Genomic DNA, 18,932 nt, shown 5'->3' with positions numbered 1-18,932 from the left:
TTAGCCGAGCACACTGCGAGTTAGAGAACAGACCGTGTTTCCCAGCTTCCCTTGCAGCCATATGACTAAGTTCCGGTCAATGAGACAAAAGGAGAAATCCTATATAGTACAGGGTATGTGGTCTAGAAATATGGTATAAAAGTTTCTATGGTATAAGTTTCTGGAACCCTCCCTTCCTCCCTCCCTCCCTTCCTTCCTCTGGAACCGTTCCTTCCTTCCTTCCCTCCCTCCCTTCCCTCCTTCCCTCCCTCCCTCCCTCCCTCCCTTCCTCTGGAACCCTTCCCTCCCTCCCTCCCTCTGGAACCCTTCCCTCCCTCTCTCCCTCCCTCCCTCCCTCCCTTCCTCTGGAACCCTTCCCTCCCTTCCTCCCTTCTTTCCTTCCTTCCTTCCTTCCCTCCCTTCCTCTGGAACCCTTCTCTCTCTTTCTCTCTCTCTCTTTCTGACAGAGTCTCATTCTGTTGCCTCCCAGGTCAAGCAATTCTCCTGCCTCAGCCTCCTGAGTAGGTAGGACTACAGGCACATGCCTGGCTTATTTTTGTATTTTTACTAGAGACAGAGTTTCACCATGTTGGACAGGCTGGTCTTGAACTTCTGACCTCAGGTGATCTACCCTCCTCAGCCTCCCAAAGTGCTGGAATGATAGGTGTGAGTCATCCCCCGCCCCCCGCCAGTTTCTGGGATCTTTCTATAAAAAAGGGGATGCTTATGCTGGGCAACATAAGGAGATCTTGTTTCCACACACAAAACATTTAAAAATTAGCTGGGTGCAGTGGTGTGCGCCTGTGGTCCTAGCTACTTGAGAGGCTGAGGTGGGAAGATTGCTTGAGCCTGGGAGGTTGAGGCTGAAGTGAGCTGTGATCGTGCCACTGTACTCCAGCCTGGGTGATAGAGTGAGACTCTGCCTCAAAAAAAAAAAAAAAAAAAAGGATGCCCTTCTTTTTTTTTCCTCCTTCTTACTGCCTAAAATGTGGAAGTAATAGCTGGTATTCTAGCAGTCATCCTGGACTATGAGGTAACCTTAGGAAGACAATCTATGCACAACAAAGCAACAGTATAGAAATTGGGGCCAGGTGTGGTGGCTCATGCCTGTAATTCCAGTGTTTTGGGAGGCGGAGGCAAGAGGATCATTTGAGTCCAAGAGTTCCAGACCTGGCTGGGCAACGTGGCAAGACTCTGTCTTTACATACACAGACACACACACACACAAATTAGCTGGGCGTGGTGGTGGTGTGAGCTTGTGGTCCCAGCTACTCAAGATTGGAGGACTGCTTGAGCCCAGGAGGTCAAGGCTGCAATGAGCCGTGTTTGTACAACTGCACTCCAGCCTGGGTGAGAGTGAGACCCCGGCTAAGAAAAAAAAAAGAAAGAAAGAAATTGGGTTTTTACCACCACCAAGTCAATGTAACAAATCTGAATTGTTTGCCTCTGTACTTCTTTTATGTGTGAAGTAAACCATGTACACATACACACAAATGTAATAAAGCCTTAAGCCACTATTTTGTTTTTGTTACTTATAACCAAACACAACCCTTACTAAACTACCACTTCTTTGATTCATTTAAACTACTGCTGCTACTGCTTCTTTTTTTTTTTTTTTTTTTTTTTTTTGAGATGGAGTCTCGCTCTGTCGTCCAGGCTAGAGTGCAGTGGCACGATCTCCACTCACCGCAAGCTCCACTTCCCAGGTTCACACCATTCTCCTGCCTCAGCCTTCTGAGTAGCTGGCACTACAGGCACCCGCCACCACGCCCGGCTAATTTTTGGTATTTTTAGTAGACACGGGGTTTCACCATGTTAGCCAGGATGGTCTCGATCTCTTGACCTCGTGATCCGCCTGCCTCGGCCTCCCAAAGTGCTGGGATTACAGGCGTGAGCCACCGTGCCTGGTCTTTTTTTTTAATTGAGAAAGAGTCTTGCTCTGTCACCCTAGAGTGCAGTGGTGTGATCTAGGCTCACGGCAACCTCCACCTCCGTGGATCAAGCGATTCTCCTGCCTCAGCCTCCTAAGTAGCTGGGATTACAGGCGCCCACCACCGCGCCCAGCTAATTTTTGTATTTTTAGTAGAGACGGGGTTTCACCACGTTAGTCAGGCTGATCCCGAACTCCTGACCTTAGGTGATCCGCCCATCTCGGCCTCCCAAAGTGCTGGGATTACAGGTGTGAGCCACCGTGCCCGGCAAAATGCACAAATCTTAAGTTTTGACAAATGTATATACCCATGTAACTTGTTGTTGTTGTTGTTGAGATAGTCTCACTCTGCTGCCCAGGCTGCAGTGCAGTGGTGTGATCTTGGCTCACTGCACCCTCTGCCTCCTATATACCCATGTAACTTGAATCCCTAACAAATTAACAAAAAAAAATGACGATCACCCCTGAAAATTCTGTCAGGCCCCTCTGTAGTCAATCTCCACTCCCACCCTATTTAACAACTATTCTGATTTTTTTCACTATAGTTTTGCCTGTTCTAAAATTCCTCAAACTTTTAATAAACTGTCAGTGGAGACTAAGCAGATATTCTCAACTACTGTAGGAGGGATATAAATTGGTATATCCTTTTTAGAAGGCTATCTGGCAGTATGTAATTAGTAAAATAAAATTTATGCATTCCTTTTGACTTAGTAATTTTATGGGAGGAATTTTCTGAGAGGTCTACCAGTTCATGTATGCAAAGAAGGCAGTCCCAAAGCTGTTCACTGAAGCATTGTTTGTGAAAGCAAAGGATTGGAAATAACCTAAATGCCCATCAGCAGGGGAAAAGTTAAATGAATGAACAGTCACACCTTGCAGCAATTATAAGAAATGATTTACTGATATGGCAAGATTGCCAGGACAATCATTAAATGCAGAAAAGCAAGTTACAAGATGCTACATACCCAACATAAAACCATTACACAGAACACCAATAAAAACAAAACAAAACACAAAACATATGCCCAAGGTGTATTTCTGTTAGTCCATAACCCAAACTGACATCAGTGGTTACCTCTAAGGAGAGGACTAGGATTATGGGAAAGGAGAGAAGGTGCTCAACGGGTTTTTCCTTTGTTGTATTGTTTGAATCTTTTACAATAAAACTACACACGTGTCTTAGAGGATGAAGTTATTTTTAAAAAAAGACTACTGATGGCCGGGCATGGTGGCGGGTGCCTGTAATCTCAGCACTATGGGAGGCCGAGGCGGGCGGATCACCTGAGGTTAGGAGCTTGAGACCAGAATGGCCAACATGGTGAAACCCCGTCTCTACTAAAAGTACAAAATTAGTTGGGCATGCTGACGGGTGCCTGTAATCCCAGCTACTCGGGAGGCTGACGCAAGAGAATCACTTGAACTCAGGAGGTGGAGGTGGCAGTGAGCTGATATCCTGTCACTGCACTCCAGCCTGGGTGACACAGCAAGACTCCATTTAAAAAAAAAAAAAAGACTACTGACAAAATACGGATAGGAGATAGGAAATAGGTGAATTTGTGGAGAGGGAGGAGAGAAATTAAAGTTTTTTTCTATGCTATATATTGACAGTGTTATGTCTCCCAGCAAAGGAGCTTTCCCCAGCCTATCTATTAATACACATCTCTCTTCAGGGTCCTTGTTAATGTATCATTTCTTCTTCTCTGCCACTTACATCAATATATTAATGGTTTTAAATGAAAGTGCCTATATGTTCACAGATTAAGTATGCAAAATGTTTTCTAAATGAAAAATGAAATATACCAATCTCATATTTAAGGAGAGACCTTATGTGTCTTAGTCTGTTCGGACTGCTATAGCAGAATACCATAAACTGGGTGGCTTACAGACAACAGCAATTTACTTCTCATAGTTCTGGAGGCTGTGAAGTCCAAGATCAAGTCGCCAGCAGTGTATGGTGAGAGCCCACTTCCTGGTTCATAGATAAACCTTTTTGCTGTGTTCTCACAATGGTGGAAGCAGCAAGCAGCAGCCTAGGACCTCTTTTTTTTTTTGAGATGGTCTCACTATGTCGCTCAGGATGTAGTGCAGTGGCGCAATCTCAGCTCACTGCAACCTCTGCCTCCCGGGTTCAAGCAATTCCCTGCCTCAGCCTCCTGAGTAGCTGGGATTACAGGTGCCCGCCACCACTCCTGGCTAATTTTTGTACTTTTAGTACAGATGGGGTTTCACCATCTGGGCCAGGCTGGTTTTGAACTCCTGACCTCGTGATCCACCTGCCTTGGCCCTCCAAAGTGCTGGGATTACAGGTGTGAGCCACCGCACCCGGCCTAGGACCTCTTTTATAAGGGCACTAATCCTATTAAAGGGGGCTCTGCCCTCATGGCCTAATCATGGTCCAAAGGCCCCAACTTCAAATATCTTTACATTGAGGATTACCTTTCAACTTCTGGAGGGCATAAATATTTATTAGTTTATAGCATTGTATGAAAACTCTTTTCCTCTTTGTGGAGAGGAGGAATGTCACTATTTAGAAAACCTGGGTGTTAAATGCAGAGGCTGAAGTTCAGTGGGACCTAAAAAAAATGGGGGCTCATCTTAAGTTGTGATAAACTGATACAGAAGCTTGATAAATTGTAAAACATCTTCAGATACTTGTTCACTTACTGAACATTTATTAAACACCTACTATGTATCAGGGGCTATGCCAAGTTCACACATATGCATCTTAAATATCCCATGACCTCAAGGAACTCCCAGCCTAATCTGGTAGTAATGGCAAATGCACATAAGTAATTACAGAGCTACAGTAATTGTAGGGAAAAACCATAAAACCTCCAAACTCAAAGTATAGCATCTGCATTTCCTGGGGTCATCTAAGACTCCACTCCTCAACTCTGGAATCTGCATTTTAACAAGGATCCCAGGTGACTTGGATCTTTATTAAGATTTGAGAAGTGGCCATGCTCAGTGTCTCACGCCTGTAATTTCAGCACTTTGGGAGGCCAAGGTGGCCGGATCACCCGAGGTTGGGAGTTCCAGACCAGCCTGACCAACACGGAGAAACCCCATCTCTACTAAAAATACAAAATTAGCTGGGTGTGGTGGCACATGCCTGTAATCCCAGCTACTGAGGAAGCTGAGGCAGGGGAATTGCTTGAATCCCAGAGGCGGAGGTTGCAGCGAGCCGAGATCGCACCATACCACTCCAGTCTAGGCAACAAGAGCGAAACTCAGTCTCAAAACAAAAAAAAGGTTTGAGAAGCGATGAACTCTGGGATTATAGAAGGAACTACGGGGGTGAAGGAGTTGGAAGGGGTGGGGGGCAGGAAGTTAAAAAAAAAAGCAGCAACTACTATTGATCCTTGGGAAGTGGTAAGAGAAGTCTTCAGATGTGAGGGGTGATAGGAACATTCCAGGCTGAAAAATAAGCAGGCCCATGATCAAGGTAGTTAGAACTAGTAAGAGGTGTTCTGTTATGAGAAGTTTCGTCTGGGAGGGGCAGTGGGCACTTAGGAAAATATGGGAGATAGGGCAGAAAAAGTAGGCTGAGGCCAGAGGCAGAAGGGCCACACTGACCCGCTGAGGGTTATGGAGGAAGCCACAGAAAATTTTAAGCAAGAATGTGACAAGACCAGTCTTATGTTTGGACATAACTCTGGTGGCAGAGTGGAGGACGAAATGCAGGAGAGGCTGGAGCAGGCAGGCAGGCATGTATCCTTAAATGAGCACCACTCACTTTTCGACTAGAAAGGAAGTCTGAATATTAAGAAGTGTAGAGGCCACAGGGTCCTATGCAAACAGAAAAGCAGAGGGTTCCAGCTGCAGTAGGATACAGGGGGGTTCCTTCTCAGCTCAGGAGTGTGGCCTTGGACTGGCATCTTCAGCATCACCTAGGAGTTGTTAGAAACGCACATTCTCAGGCATCACCTTAGAAGTAGTGAGGGAACCTTGGGGATGGGGCACACAAATCTAGCTTTGAACAATTTTTCCAGGTGATTCTGATGCATGCTAAAGTTAAGAACCACTGCTCTAGCCCGCCAAAAATCATGTCTCAGGTGGTAAAGGCTTAAAACTGCACAACTTGCTTACTGTCCTTTTTAAAAAGAACGAGGGTAATAAGAAATGGGTTTCTATGTTGAGCGGGGCAGAACAAAAGCCACATACAACCTAGATTTTATATAGTGCCAGAAAAAAATACTGACCATCGTGTCCAAAAGCCTCATATTTGGAGAATTAAAATAGTTTTGGTCGAGGCCATGATGTTCTCGGTAACCTAAATTAATTTATAAAATTCTCTCTGTTCCCTTTATTTCCCACAAAAACACCCGCAGCAAAAACGCTGGGATTCATCTCGGCCCTCTGAAAACCGTGTTTCCGACGCAACCGCCCATTAGAAAAACACAATTCCAAATTAAAAACCCGGAGAACTGAGCGGCGGGGCTGGCACCACCGTCCCGGGACAGCGCGGCCTTTCCCAGCCACACCCCTGCGCGCCGCCGGCCTCCTTCCCCGGCAGTTCCCAAAGATAAATAAATCTTCCTTGTTTTTCCAGACCTGAAATTAACGGTGACTCACAGAGCACTCTGCATGGCCACGGTCGCCTCGGGAAGGAGGAAAAATGTGCAGATTTTTTTCCCCTCACGCGAGGGCAGGACAAGCCAGGCTGGGCCAATCAGGGGAGGGCGGCGGGAATCGCACCAAAGTAGGTAAAAAATGCGGGAGGCGTCCCCGCCGCCGCGGCCCGCGACTCCGCTCCCGCGGGTCCTCCCCCAGCGCGTCCCCCGTCCTCGGGCCCTACCCCCCACACCCCCAACATCCCTCTCCTTCCACCACTCTGTGTCCCTGTCTCTCACCTCTCCCTTATCCCGCTCCTCCCCCAACTCTGTCCACTCCCTCACCTCTCCCCTTCCCTCCCCTATCACCCCCCGACTAAGTGCCCCTCGCCCCCTCCCCCCACATCCCCCGCCTCTCCCCACTCTGTCCCCTCTCCCTCACCTCTTCCCTCCCCTCTCCATCCCCTTCTCCCCCAACTATGTGCCCTTCGCCCCTCCCCGCCAAATCCCCCTGCTTCCCACGCTCTGTCCCCCTCTCCCCCAGCTCTCCCCTCCTTTTCCCCTCCCCGGCCCCGCCCCGCCCCCAGCGGCAAGAACACCTGGCCAGGTGGCTGCCTCCCCCCGCGCGAGCCTTGCCTGCACAGTGGGTGGAGCGTCAGGGAGCCCCGCCCGAGGTGGCGAAGAAAGGCCACCCCTCCCCCATCATCTTTTGCCCGCCCCTCGCCAGCAGGAGCCAGCCTAGTAAGCCTTCTAGTCCCCTGCAGACGAGAAAGCACGTACCCTCATCCTTAAACACTTTCTAGTGAGGGAGACCCCGCCCCGCAGCCTAAACCAGGTGAGGGAAGTTCCCCTCCGGTAGTCTGGATAGCCGCCGGGCGGGGCGTTGCCGGACCGGCTGGTTGCGTAGCAACGGCGGGAGGTGCGTGACGTGCGCAGCCGCGTTCCGTCGCGAGGCGCGCCCGCCCCGGGGTAGGCTCGCGCCGCCGCGTCAGCTCAGCGCTCGGTCCCGCGGCTGTGAAGAGGACGCTCTGCAGACTCGCTGCCCGCCAGCTCCCAACCCCGCGTCCCTGCGACCGCCGCGGCGAAGATGGTGAGTGGGAGGGAGGCCGAGGCGTGGGCTGAGGCGGCCGGGAGCTGCTGGTCTCGGGGGCGCCGCGGAGTCGGGGATAAGGGGGTGAGCCGTGCCCCAGGCCCGGGAGGGACCCGGCCCGGCTGCAGTCTCCGGGCCGCGCGGTTGTGGGGCGGGGGGTCTCCGGGCCTTCGTCGCCAGCCATCCTGGCTGGGCCCTGGCGCCCCTGGGCGGATCCGCGGCCGCTGCGCAGCTCCCAGCTGGGGCGAGGCCGCCGCCCTGAGCGTGGCCTCTGCGGTGCCTCCAGACCCGGCCTTGCAACAACTGGCCGGGGTCGAGCGCCCCCACCAGCTCTGTGAAATCCATCCGGGGGGCTGCACACCGCGGCCGAGGAGTGGGAGGCGGGGGGCGTCGGAATCCGGCGACCGTCCTTGTTGGCGTGGGTTTAGTTCCCCAGAGCTAGCGCTGAGGCGCTCGGCGACTTGTGCGCGTTCCAGCCCTTGAGGTCTGTCCATCTCAATAAGGAAGCTAAAGCTTTTATGGAACAGCCCTAGAGCACGGAATGATCGCTAACGAGCAGGATACTGGCATGATTTAGAACGGGGTGGCCTTGCAGCCTCTTTGTTTTTTTTTTTCTTTTTATCTGGCAATCGGCTTCCAGCAGCACTCTGGTCGTGCTTGTCAAGCTTGGCAGGGTCTCTTTTAACCCTTCCCTGCCCGATCTGTCCGTGTATGGTTAGAATTTTTTTTCTGACCTGTAGACAGTTGGACTCTGCCAGAACTTGGTGCGCAGGGTGTGGGCATGATGCTGGGATGCTGATACAAGCAAATTTAAGAGCTTTAAAAACCATTAAAATACTAGAGTCACCAAAAAGTAAACAGGTGCTCATTAGTATATTCTATATGATGGACATTTTGCTTAATTTACATATTTTCCCCCTTTACATTGTGTCCCTCTAATTAGCTATTTAAAAACAAACGTATTCTCAACTGAACTATCAGATGGAACATTTTGTCATTTTCTTTAGTCTGCACACACTGTTACCATTTTTGGTCAATGATTTGCAGGCATAGCCTTACCAGACTTTGCTAGAAATATTACATTCTAATTGCATCTGTCTGTCTAGAAGCAGTTGGTACCAGCTTATCTGCATACAAACTGTTTTCACTGTGTAACAGTTTTGGTTTTCTTAAGTTATTGCAACTTTCATGAAATGCAGGCGGCCCCTTAGTAAAAAGAAAAGATTAACCGGTACTTTCTTGATGACTGTAGGTATGTATGTAATAGGGATTTGATACGGTTCAGTTTTTGGTTTTTCTTTGGTTTAATGCTGTAAGCTACAAAGTATCAGCATCTTAAGTCTAATATTTAATTATTAAAAATTTAATAATATTTTAAATGTATATGCTATTTTATACTAAAAGACTTAATCTAGGGGCTTATGAGTTACGGTACGTTTAAGACCAGTCACTCTGAAAGTGATTTGAAGCTGACTGGCGTCTGCTCTAGAGACTTCTGATTTGACATTATACTTTTTTATTGAGTGTCTAATACAGACTTTATTTTTCTGTTTGAAAATAAGAGACCAAACATTTTACGTTTAGTTAAGTGCTTAAGTTAAATGCTTAAAGTGTAACTAAACGCAAGGAAGGAGGAGTCTGTTATATTTGCTTGTTCTTGTGACAAGTGGGAGAAACAAGAATTAGAGATGAGCGGTTTCCAAATACGTTTCAAAATTGTTGGCTTTAGGGAGATCAAGAAGACCTTACAAGTTACCTTTGGAGTTCAGAATATAGACCCCCCATTTTTAAAGGTTATTTTTGTTTTTAGCCTTAGGAGCGCAGGAGCATCTTTGTTTAGTCCAGTGATTAGAGAATATTGTGGGTATTATCCCGGAGTCTAGCACTTTTCTTTTAGCTCTTTTGGTTGGATGCTTGGTTCCAAGTTTCTTTTAAGATTAAATTTTAACTACCGATGGGTTTGTTCTAAACTAGCAGAATCACCTCCTTGTACTCACCAAGTCTTCGAGAAGCACCTGAAATAAAGCGGTTTGAAAACAACTGGGCACTTGAGGATGAGATAAGATGTTTTCAGATGTCTCACTTTATAGTGTTAACCCCCTCCCCCAAGAAAAAACAAACAATGTCTGCGTCCACATGAACCACAATTACAGACCCCAAATGAAACTGTGTGTGTGTCCGTATTGGGTGTGCCAGCCTCCTTGTATAGAGATTGTTTAGTAGCCCACCATCAAGTTACTAGAGTTATTTGCTCAGTAGTTCTACTGGATATGGATTGAGACATCACACCTAGACTTGCCTAGCTCCTCTTGTAACCAAAGAGTTTCTTTACAGCATAGATATATATAGCTTCTTGGAAAGTAAGAGTGTGTAGTCTTGCCCCCAAAGTAGAGTTAAAAGGTTTGCACAGTAATCTAACCCTTAACGTTATCCTAATATGAACTGTGGTCTCAGACTGAACTAACTGGCACAGTATTCAAGTATTCTAATACTTGGTGATTAGCAAAAACACTACAACCCAGTGAAATAGGTTGGGCATGTATTCACATGCCTATTTAACATATGAGAAAGCAGATTGTAAATGATTAATTGACTTGAGACAAATCACCTTTTCCAACTCCAAGCTTTAAAATAATAATTTTGAAACATTTTAAGCAGAAAAGTACACAGAATCACAGATCCTTTTGTGCAGGAAAAAAAAGGGCTGTCTTATTGCCGTATTTCAGGTTTTTATGTTGTCATTACAGCTAAATATGCATCGTCTTCCTCATCCTATTCTCTTCCCTCCCCAGAGTTATAACTATTCCTGCGTCAAAGACATAATAATATCCTGGTTGGTTAAGGAGATGATTTTATTCAGGCTGTTGCAATTAGGAGAGCATTCCTGATTGCCTTATCTGAAAATATGCAACAGGCCAGTTCTTTGCAGTTACCTGTTTCCCAGAATACAAAACACATGGGGTGGATTAACCATCACTGCTTTCCGAGAACACAGGGCTCAGGTAAAGTTCACAGTAGTCACCTGAAATTGATATTCATTGGTAGTTCCATACTTTTAGCTACTTAATCATATTATTGCCTTGATGTGCTTTTAAAACTTATGTAAATACTACGCTTCATGTATGCTTTTGCAGCTCTGTGAGAAAAAATTAAACTATGGGGTGGGTTTTTATTTTTTATTTTTATTTTTTTGCAAGGGGGGGCAGCTTTTGGGTGTATTTGTAGCTTTGATTCTTCAACTGCTGAATTGTGTTCTTTTGTATGACTATGCAAGTTTATCCATTCCCCTGTTGGTAGACATTTGGCTGTTTCCTAATTTTTTGCCTTTTTTTTTTGGTCTGTTTAAACTTTTTATAATAGGCAATTTCCATGTCATATATTACTATATATTACTTCTGTAGCCCCAGTGTGTATCTCTCCATGGTATATATCTAGAAGCGGAAGCTCTGGGTTGGAGCGTACATATTTTCTACTCTACTACTGGTTCGTTCTGGTTGTATTTCATCATCAACAGCTTGTTTCTACATTGCCTTTCACCACTTAATAAGAGACTTGAAACCTTTGCCAGTCTGATGGTTGTGAAATGGTTTCTCATTATTTTATTTTGCATTTCTCTGATTACTAGTGAGCTGACTCTTTTTGTATGTTTATTGCATCTTAGGTTTTTACATGCATGTTGCATCCTGCAAACGTGACCATTCTGTAAATACTTATCATCTTCACCTAAGCTTATTTACAGAGCCATAAAGTAAATATAACAGTAAGAAAAAAAAAAAAAAATCAGCTGGATACAGTGTCCCATACCTGTCATCCCAGCACTTTGAGAGGCTGAGGCAGGAGGATTGCTTGAAGCCAGGAGTTGGAGACCAGCCTGGGCAATATAGTGAGACCTCATCTGAACAAAAAAATTAAATAAAAATTAGCTGAGCATGCTGGCATGTGCCTATACTTCTAGCTGTTTGGGAGGCTGAGGTGGGAGGATTGCTTGATCCTGAGTGTGAGAGGCTTCCGTGAGCTATGATTGCACTACTGCACTCCAGCCTGGCCACAGAGGGAGACCCTGTCTCAAAAAACAACAAGAGCATGATTATCAATACCAGAACCTCATACTGAGTACTAATATTTCTCTTTTCTGGGACATAAATTTCTTTCCAGGCCCCTTAACCAGCTAATTACCAGAAGTTCAATACTCTCTCTTAATTCTAGCCACCCGCCATTTTTAGGCCCCTGGTAGTGGTAGAATGTAGAGTGACTTAGGGCAGAGTTCTTTCCTTCTTTGCTGAGGGCTGTGGAGATTAACATCCCTCACTTTACACTTACACCCTCTTTCCTGGCAGTTCCTCTAGCCAAAACGTAAAAACACACACAGTAAATATATGGAAACAATGCGCTTTCTGCTAAAATTTGCTGTGTACCTAAAACTTCTCTAAAAAATTAAAAGTCTGTAGGCAGGTGTGGTGGTGTGCGCCCGTAATCCCAGCTACTCAGGAGACTGAGGCAGGAGAATCGCTTAAACCCGGGAGGCGGAGGTTGCAGTGAGGTAAGATTGCACCATTGCACTCCAGCCTGGGTGACAGCGAGACTCCATCTCAAAAAAAAAAAAAAAAAATTAAAAATCTAAAAAACAAACGTGCAAAACAAGTAACCATGACTGACTTTCCTTCTTTTCTTTTTCCTTTCCTTTCTTTTCTTTTTCTTTCTTTCTTTTTTTTTTTTTTTTTTTGAGACAGACTCTCTTGCAGCCACCCAGGCCAGAGCTCACTGCAGCCTCCATCTCCTGGGCAGAAATGATCCTCCCACCTTAGCTTGTGGAGTAGCTGGTACTACAGATGTGCACCACCACACCCAGCTAACTTTTTAAAATTTTTTGTAGAAAGGAGATTTCGCTATATTGCCCAGACTGGTCTCAAACAATCTTCCCACTTTGGCCTCCCAAAGTGTTGGGATTACAGGCGTGAGCCATCGTGCCTAGCAACTATTTTTCGTAAATAGAATTTGTTTAAATCAAAATTGTGTTTAACTTAGTATACAGGAAGATTTCAAACTTTTGAATTTCTATGTTAGTATAACTTTATGTTTTCTTTCAGTAATACTTTGAGATGAAGCACGCTATATTTGAAGTTTGAAAAAAAACTTGCAAGTCTTGAAAAACTGAATTTAACATGTAAATGCGTTGTTTTTGTCCACAGAACAACACTCTAGTCTCTGAGTAACTAGAGCTAGTCTCTTCGTTGTACTGTCATTTGCATATGTAAACCACAGAGCATAATAAATAAGTAGAATATTGTGAAAGCATTTTTTTTTGTTTTGGAGGCAGGGCCTCATTCTGTTACCCAGGCTGGAGTGCAGAGGCATGAACACAGCTCACTGCATTGTCCACCCTCAGGCTGGGTCAGTTCTCTTCCTCAGCCTCCTGAGTAGCTGGGACTATAGGCACGCGCAACCACTTCCAACTAAGCTTTGTATTTTAAAAGCTTTATATATATAAAGATGGGATTTATAAATATAAATTTATATATAAAGATGGGGTTTATAAAGGCGAGGTTTCACCATGTTGCCCAGGCTGGTCTTGAACTCCTGAGCTCAATCGATCCACCCACTTTGGCCTCCCAAAGTTCTGGGATTACAGGCATGAGCCAGTGAGCCCAGCCGTGAAAGTATCTTGAGCTTACTTCCCTTGTGGCATAACATTCCTCTCTAGATTGTCCATGAAAGTCATACACAAAGATTTACACCTAATACTTCAGCAATATTGTAACCACAACTTTTCTTCTGTTCCTGCCTCCTTTCATTGATGTTAGAAGTGAGAAGTTTTCACTTGGAATTGTGCTTCTGAATTATCTCCTCATTTTTCTTGAAATTTTACAATTGGGAGAGGCATAGACTTAGACAAATAAACATCAGGTTTATTCGTCTCAGTAATACTTTGGGCCAAAATGTTATATTAATCATTGAATCTGCTGTATTAAGACCCCCACTGAGTTGAATATTTAATCTAGAGTGATTCTTAGCTCCAAGATTAGTCTTCTAGTAGCTGATACTGTAATGCTTACATGCTGCCAACACTATTCCATGTTTTGCTTTGTTATGTTAAAATTGAAGGTCAGTTTTATGTAGATTTTTTATTTGGAGGTTCTAGCAGGGGAGCGCAGCGGCTCATATAACCTTGACCAAAGACCGGTTCTCCTCTGTTGCGAATGGTCATCCTCTTCTACCGAGTGCATAGCTTCTAGAGGGACGCACATGGAGTGGTGAGGGAGGAAGGGGACACCAGCCTAGCCAGCCAGATCAGCCAAATCAACCCTGGTGATCAATGGGGTGACAGATGTCGCAGCCAGATCACCCTCACATCCTATGTAGATTTTTTAAAAGCAATTGATTTCGGTAAAAAATGCAATTAAGGTTTTTAAATTAACAATGTAATCTCTAGTTGAAGGTGTGAAAAGACAGAACTCTGTTGAAACAGGGCATAGATGAGTGCTTGAAAGATAGAAACAAGTTCATACTACAGCTGGAAGATCATTTGTCATTGTGTTTGTGCTTTTGGATCACATCAAAGAAAGATTGTTTACTCCTTTGAACATTTTTACATTACTTCATAGGTTGTTATTTCTGTTTGCCTTATCACAGAAAAGCAAATGAATTTCCTACCCTTGTTTCTATCTTGGCTTGCTTTCAGAAAATAGCTTGTAAATGTAATTAGTGTTTATTTTAAAATGGGTTCACAGCTTTTCTGTTGCTATTTTCATGTACAGGAGCATCCCTAATCTAAAAATCCAAAATTCTCTAAAATCCCAAACTTTTTGAACACCAACATATTGCCACAAGTGGAAAATTTTACATCTGACTTCATGTGACAAGTCACAGTCAAAATGCAGACAAAACTTTGTTTCACACACAGAATTATTAAAATATATAAAATAATTTTCAGGGTATCAGTATAAAGTATATATGAAACACAAATGAAGTTTGTGTTTGAACTTGGGTCCTATCCCCAAGCTATATCATTATGTATATGCAAATATTCCAAAATTTGAAAATATCTGAAATGTTTGGTAACGGAAGGTACTTAACCTATAGTAATAGAACTAACGCTACAGCATGGCACAGGCAAATACAGATAAGGCTTCTCCAGCTTGCTCTGGGGCAATCTTTGAAGTCAGTTGTTGAAGCTTAGGAGTTTTCAGGAATTCTCAAATCATTGTAAGAATCTGCAGCCTGACCAACGTGGAGAAACCCCGTCTCTACTAAAAATACAAAATTAGCCGGTCGTGGTGTCAGGCACATGTAGTCCCAGCTGCTTGAGAGGCTGAGGCAGGAGAATTGCTTGAACCTGGAAGGCGGAGGTTGTGGTGAACCGAGATTGTGCCACTGCACTCCAGCCTGGGCAATAGAGCAAGACCCTATCTCAAAAAAAAAAAAAAAGGAAGTATTAGAAGAGTTGGGCTACTTTAGCTAGAGTTTAGAGAAGGCCTCTTTTGAGGTAGGACTTACACGGCGATAAAGAGCTAGCTGTGTGAAAAGCATTTGGGGCAGAAGGAACTCTAGGTAGAAGGGCCTGTAGAAGAGAATGGTCTTGACATTTGCCAGGGACAGAAAAAAGGTTTGTGTGGTTAGCATTCAGTCAACAAGGGGGAAATAAGTAGGAAATAGATCATAGGCAAGAACTAGACCAGAAAGGGCCATTAGGTTAAAGGTGAGGAATTTGAATTTTATTCTGATGGCACCAAGAAGCCATTGGGTGTGTGATGGTGGGGAGGTGTTAAGTAGTGTAGTGGAATGAGAGATGATTTATCCCTGTGGTTGATGTGTAGAGATGTACAAATGGGGACAAAGACCAATTAAGAAACTATTGTTGGCTGGGTGTGGTGACCCACGCTTGTAATCCCAGTGCTTTGGGAGGCCGAGGTGGGAGGATCACTTGAGGCCAGGAGTTTAAGACTACCCTGGGCAACATAGAGAGACCCCATCTCTACCAAAAAATAAAACATAAATAACCAGGCATGGTGACATATACCTGTAGTCCTAGCTACTTAGGAAGCTGAAGCAAGATTACTTGACCCCAGGAGGTTGAGGATATAGTGAGCCAAGATCACGCCATTGCCCTTCAGCCTGGGTGACAAAGCGAGACCATGTCCGTAAACAAACAAATAGCGACACACCCAACTATTGCTTTATTCAGATGGTAGATGGTGGTAGCTTGAATTAAAATTTGTTAATAGTGGAGTTAATGAGAGGTGGTAAGATTGGATATATATTTTGGGGGTAGAACTGGAAGGACTTAATGATAATTTGGATGTGTGGCATAAGGGAAAGAAGACTCTCAAACGTGGCTTCTAAGGCTTAGACCTGATCTACCAGATATTTGATGGTGTCATTATGCTTGGGAGCCTATAAAAGAAGCTAAAACAAAATAGTTTAGCAAAAATTTAGGTTCTTAGAATTTTGAGGAATAAAAAAATTGATTCAGAAGTTTTATGAATCTTTAAAATACCGTAATTTCGTAGTTGATTATAAGAGTAGTATATGTTCATTGTAGAACGTTAAGAAAAATTTAGCTGTAATGACAGTTCCAACCAAAGTATTAACATTTGGGACATTTTCTTTCAAGCCATTTAATTTGTATTCTCATTTTTTCGAGAAGTAATTATTAGCTACCTTCTAGGAACCTGGCACTGTTGTTGTAGGCTCTAGAGATTCAATAATATACAAGAAAAAAATCCCTGTGCCTATGAAGTATACATTCTTTTTTTTTTTTTTTTTTTTTTTTTGAGACTGAGTCTCACCCTGTTGCCCAGGCTGGAGTACAATAGCGCAATCTTGACTCACTGCAACCTCCACCTCCCAGGTTCAAGTGATTCTCCTGCCTAAGTCTCCTGAGTAGCTGGGATTACAGGTGCACGCCACCACGCCTGGCTAATTTTTTATATCTTTAGTAGAGATGGGGTTTCAACTGTGTTGGAGAGGCTGGTCTTGAACTCCTAACCTCGTGATCTGCCTGCCTCGGCCTCACAGACTGCTGGCATTACAGGCGTGAACCACTGCGCCCGGCCCTGAAGTATACATTCTAATGGGAGAGACAGTTAAGAAATAAGTAAACAAATAAGATTACAGATTTTATACATATTATGATGGAAATAAGGGAATGAAACAGTGACTATCTGGAGACTGCCAATATAGATTTTTCTCACACACTTGAGTTCATCTATAGAGAATAAAACTGTATTTCCCATTTCCCAGTGTGACATGAGTGCCAGGATAATTCAGTGGGGGGAAAATAGTGTTTTCAATAAGTGGTGCTGGGACAATTGGATAGCCGCACGCAAAAGAACGAATTTGGATCCCTACTTTATACTGTGTGTTGTATTTAACTTAAAATGGATCATAAATCTAAATGTGAGCACTAAAACTATGAACTCCTAGAAGAACACGTAGGTATAAATCTCTGTGAACTTGTGTTAGGCAATTTTTGTTGGTAGTTTTCCTGGTGTTTCTAGGCAATGACACCAAAAGCACAAGTGACAAAAATAGATAAATTGGACTTCATTGTATACAAAAATGTTCATCAAAGACCACCATCAAGGAAATGAAAACACAACCCACAGAATAGGAAAAAATGTTTGCAAATCATATACCTGACAAGGAGCTTGTGTGTAGAATATGTTAAAGGAGTTACAACACAACAATAAAAAACCCACTCGTTTGGGCAAAGGATTTGAATAGATACTTCTCTAAAGCTGTGCAAATGACTAATAAGCCAGTGGAAAAAAATGCAGGACATTATTAGCCATTAGGGAAATGCAGATCAAAACCGCAATGATATACTCCTTCGTACCTGCTAAGCCAGCTATAATGAAAAGATTATTGTAGCAAATGTTGGCCAGGCTATGAAGTTGGAGCACCCATACATTGCTGGTGGGAATGTAAAATGGTGCAGTAATTTTGGAAAATAGTTTGGCAGTGCCTGGAAAAGTTCAACTTGGGAGCTACTGTATGACTCAGCAGTTTCACTCCTACCTACATATCCAAGCAAAATGAAAATGTATGTCCACACAAAAGCTTGTACACAAATGTGCATAGCAGTATTATTCATAGTTGCCAAAAGTGAAAATAACCCAGTGTTCATCAGTTGATGGATATATGGATAAATGTAGTGTATCCATACGAAGGAAGGGAATATTATTTGGCAATAAAAAGAAATGAATTACTAGTACATGCTACAACGTGGATGAACACTGAAAATATGCTAAGTGAAAGAAGTCAGTCCCAAAAGATGACATATTGTGTGATTCCATCTAATAAAATGTCCAGAATATGCAGATCCATGGAGACAGAAAGTACATTAGTGGTTAGCAAGGGCTAGGGTGGGTGGGAGTGGGAAGGAGGAATGACTGCTAATGGGTTTGGAGTTTGTTTTTTTGTTTTTGTTTTTGTTTTTTGGAGACAGGGTCTCACTCTGTCACCCAGGTTGGAGTGCAGTGGCATGAGCATACCTCACTGCAGCCTCTACCACCCTGGCGTAAAAGATCCTCCCACCTCAGCCTCCTGAATATCTGGAGCTACAGGCCCATACCACCATCCCTGGCAATTTTAAAAAGGTTTTTTGTCAAGATGAGGTCTCACTATTTTGCCGAGGCTGGTCTCGAACTCCTGGACTCAAGTGATCCTCCTGCCTCAACCTCCCAAAGTGCTGAGATTACAGGCATGAGCTATTATACCCAGTCCAGGGTTTCTTTTTGTGGTATTCAAAATGGTCTGAGATTAGGAAGTGGTGATGAATGCACAACTTTGTGACTATACTGAAAACCCACTGAATTTACTACACTTTAAATGGGTGAATTTCATGGTATATAAGATATATCTGGAAAAACTACTTAAATTGTTTAATATCATGCATGTACGTCACCCCCATGTTAAATTTATTTTTATAAGAAATACTCTGTCATCTTGTGCATAAATCTTGCATTTCTTCAAAAGAGAGTCCTAGGTATAAAATCACCGAATCAAAAAGGTGTGTGTATTTCTAATATAAAAAATATGCTTACCTGCAGGGCGCAGTGGCTCATGCCTGTAATCCCAGCACTTTGGGAGGCCGAGGCGGGTGGCTCACCTGAGGTCGGGAGTTCGAGACCAGGCTGACCAACATGGAGAAACCCTGTCTCTACTAAAAATACGAAAAATTAACTGGGCGTGTTGGCTCATGCCTGTAATCTCAGCTACTCGGGAGGCTGAGGCAGGAGAATCGCTTGAACCCAGGAGGTGGAAGTTGTGATGAGCCGAGATCTCGCCATTGCACTCCAGCCTGGGCAACAAGAACGAAACTCCGTCTCAAAAAAAAAAAAAAAAAAAGCTTACCAGAGAAATAAAAGAAAATGAAACT

General features: G+C 44.0%; 2 protein-coding genes across 6 annotated transcripts in view; one reads left to right on the top strand and one right to left on the bottom strand.

Annotated features, from left to right (window-relative positions):
• BFSP1 (beaded filament structural protein 1) overlaps positions 1 to 7,379 on the bottom strand; it is a 79,484-nt gene extending 72,105 nt beyond the window's left edge. For 2 of the 4 annotated variants that reach the window (XM_077951151.1, XM_077951146.1), the window contains exon 1: positions 7,243 to 7,379. The gene's annotated coding sequence lies outside the window, so the exon portion shown is untranslated. Of the gene's footprint in view, positions 1 to 5,645; positions 5,800 to 6,463; positions 6,554 to 7,242 lie in introns of those variants that run through there. The other 2 variants (XM_077951148.1, XM_077951147.1) reach the window with 2 other exon arrangements.
• A 73-nt stretch (positions 7,380 to 7,452) lies between these two features.
• DSTN (destrin, actin depolymerizing factor) overlaps positions 7,453 to 18,932 on the top strand; it is a 35,375-nt gene continuing 23,895 nt past the window's right edge. The window contains exon 1 of one of the 2 annotated variants that reach the window (XM_028827175.2): positions 7,453 to 7,636. In XM_028827175.2, coding sequence (XP_028683008.2) covers positions 7,550 to 7,636 — 87 coding nt within the window. In that variant the 5' untranslated portion in view covers positions 7,453 to 7,549. The remainder of the gene's footprint in view (positions 7,637 to 18,932) is intronic. The other variant, NM_001195492.1, reaches the window with a different exon arrangement.

This window comes from Macaca mulatta, chromosome 10 (genome assembly GCF_049350105.2).
Source record: "Macaca mulatta isolate MMU2019108-1 chromosome 10, T2T-MMU8v2.0, whole genome shotgun sequence".
Lineage (NCBI taxonomy): Eukaryota > Metazoa > Chordata > Mammalia > Primates > Cercopithecidae > Macaca > Macaca mulatta.
This window is presented reverse-complemented; position numbering and strand designations above follow the sequence as displayed.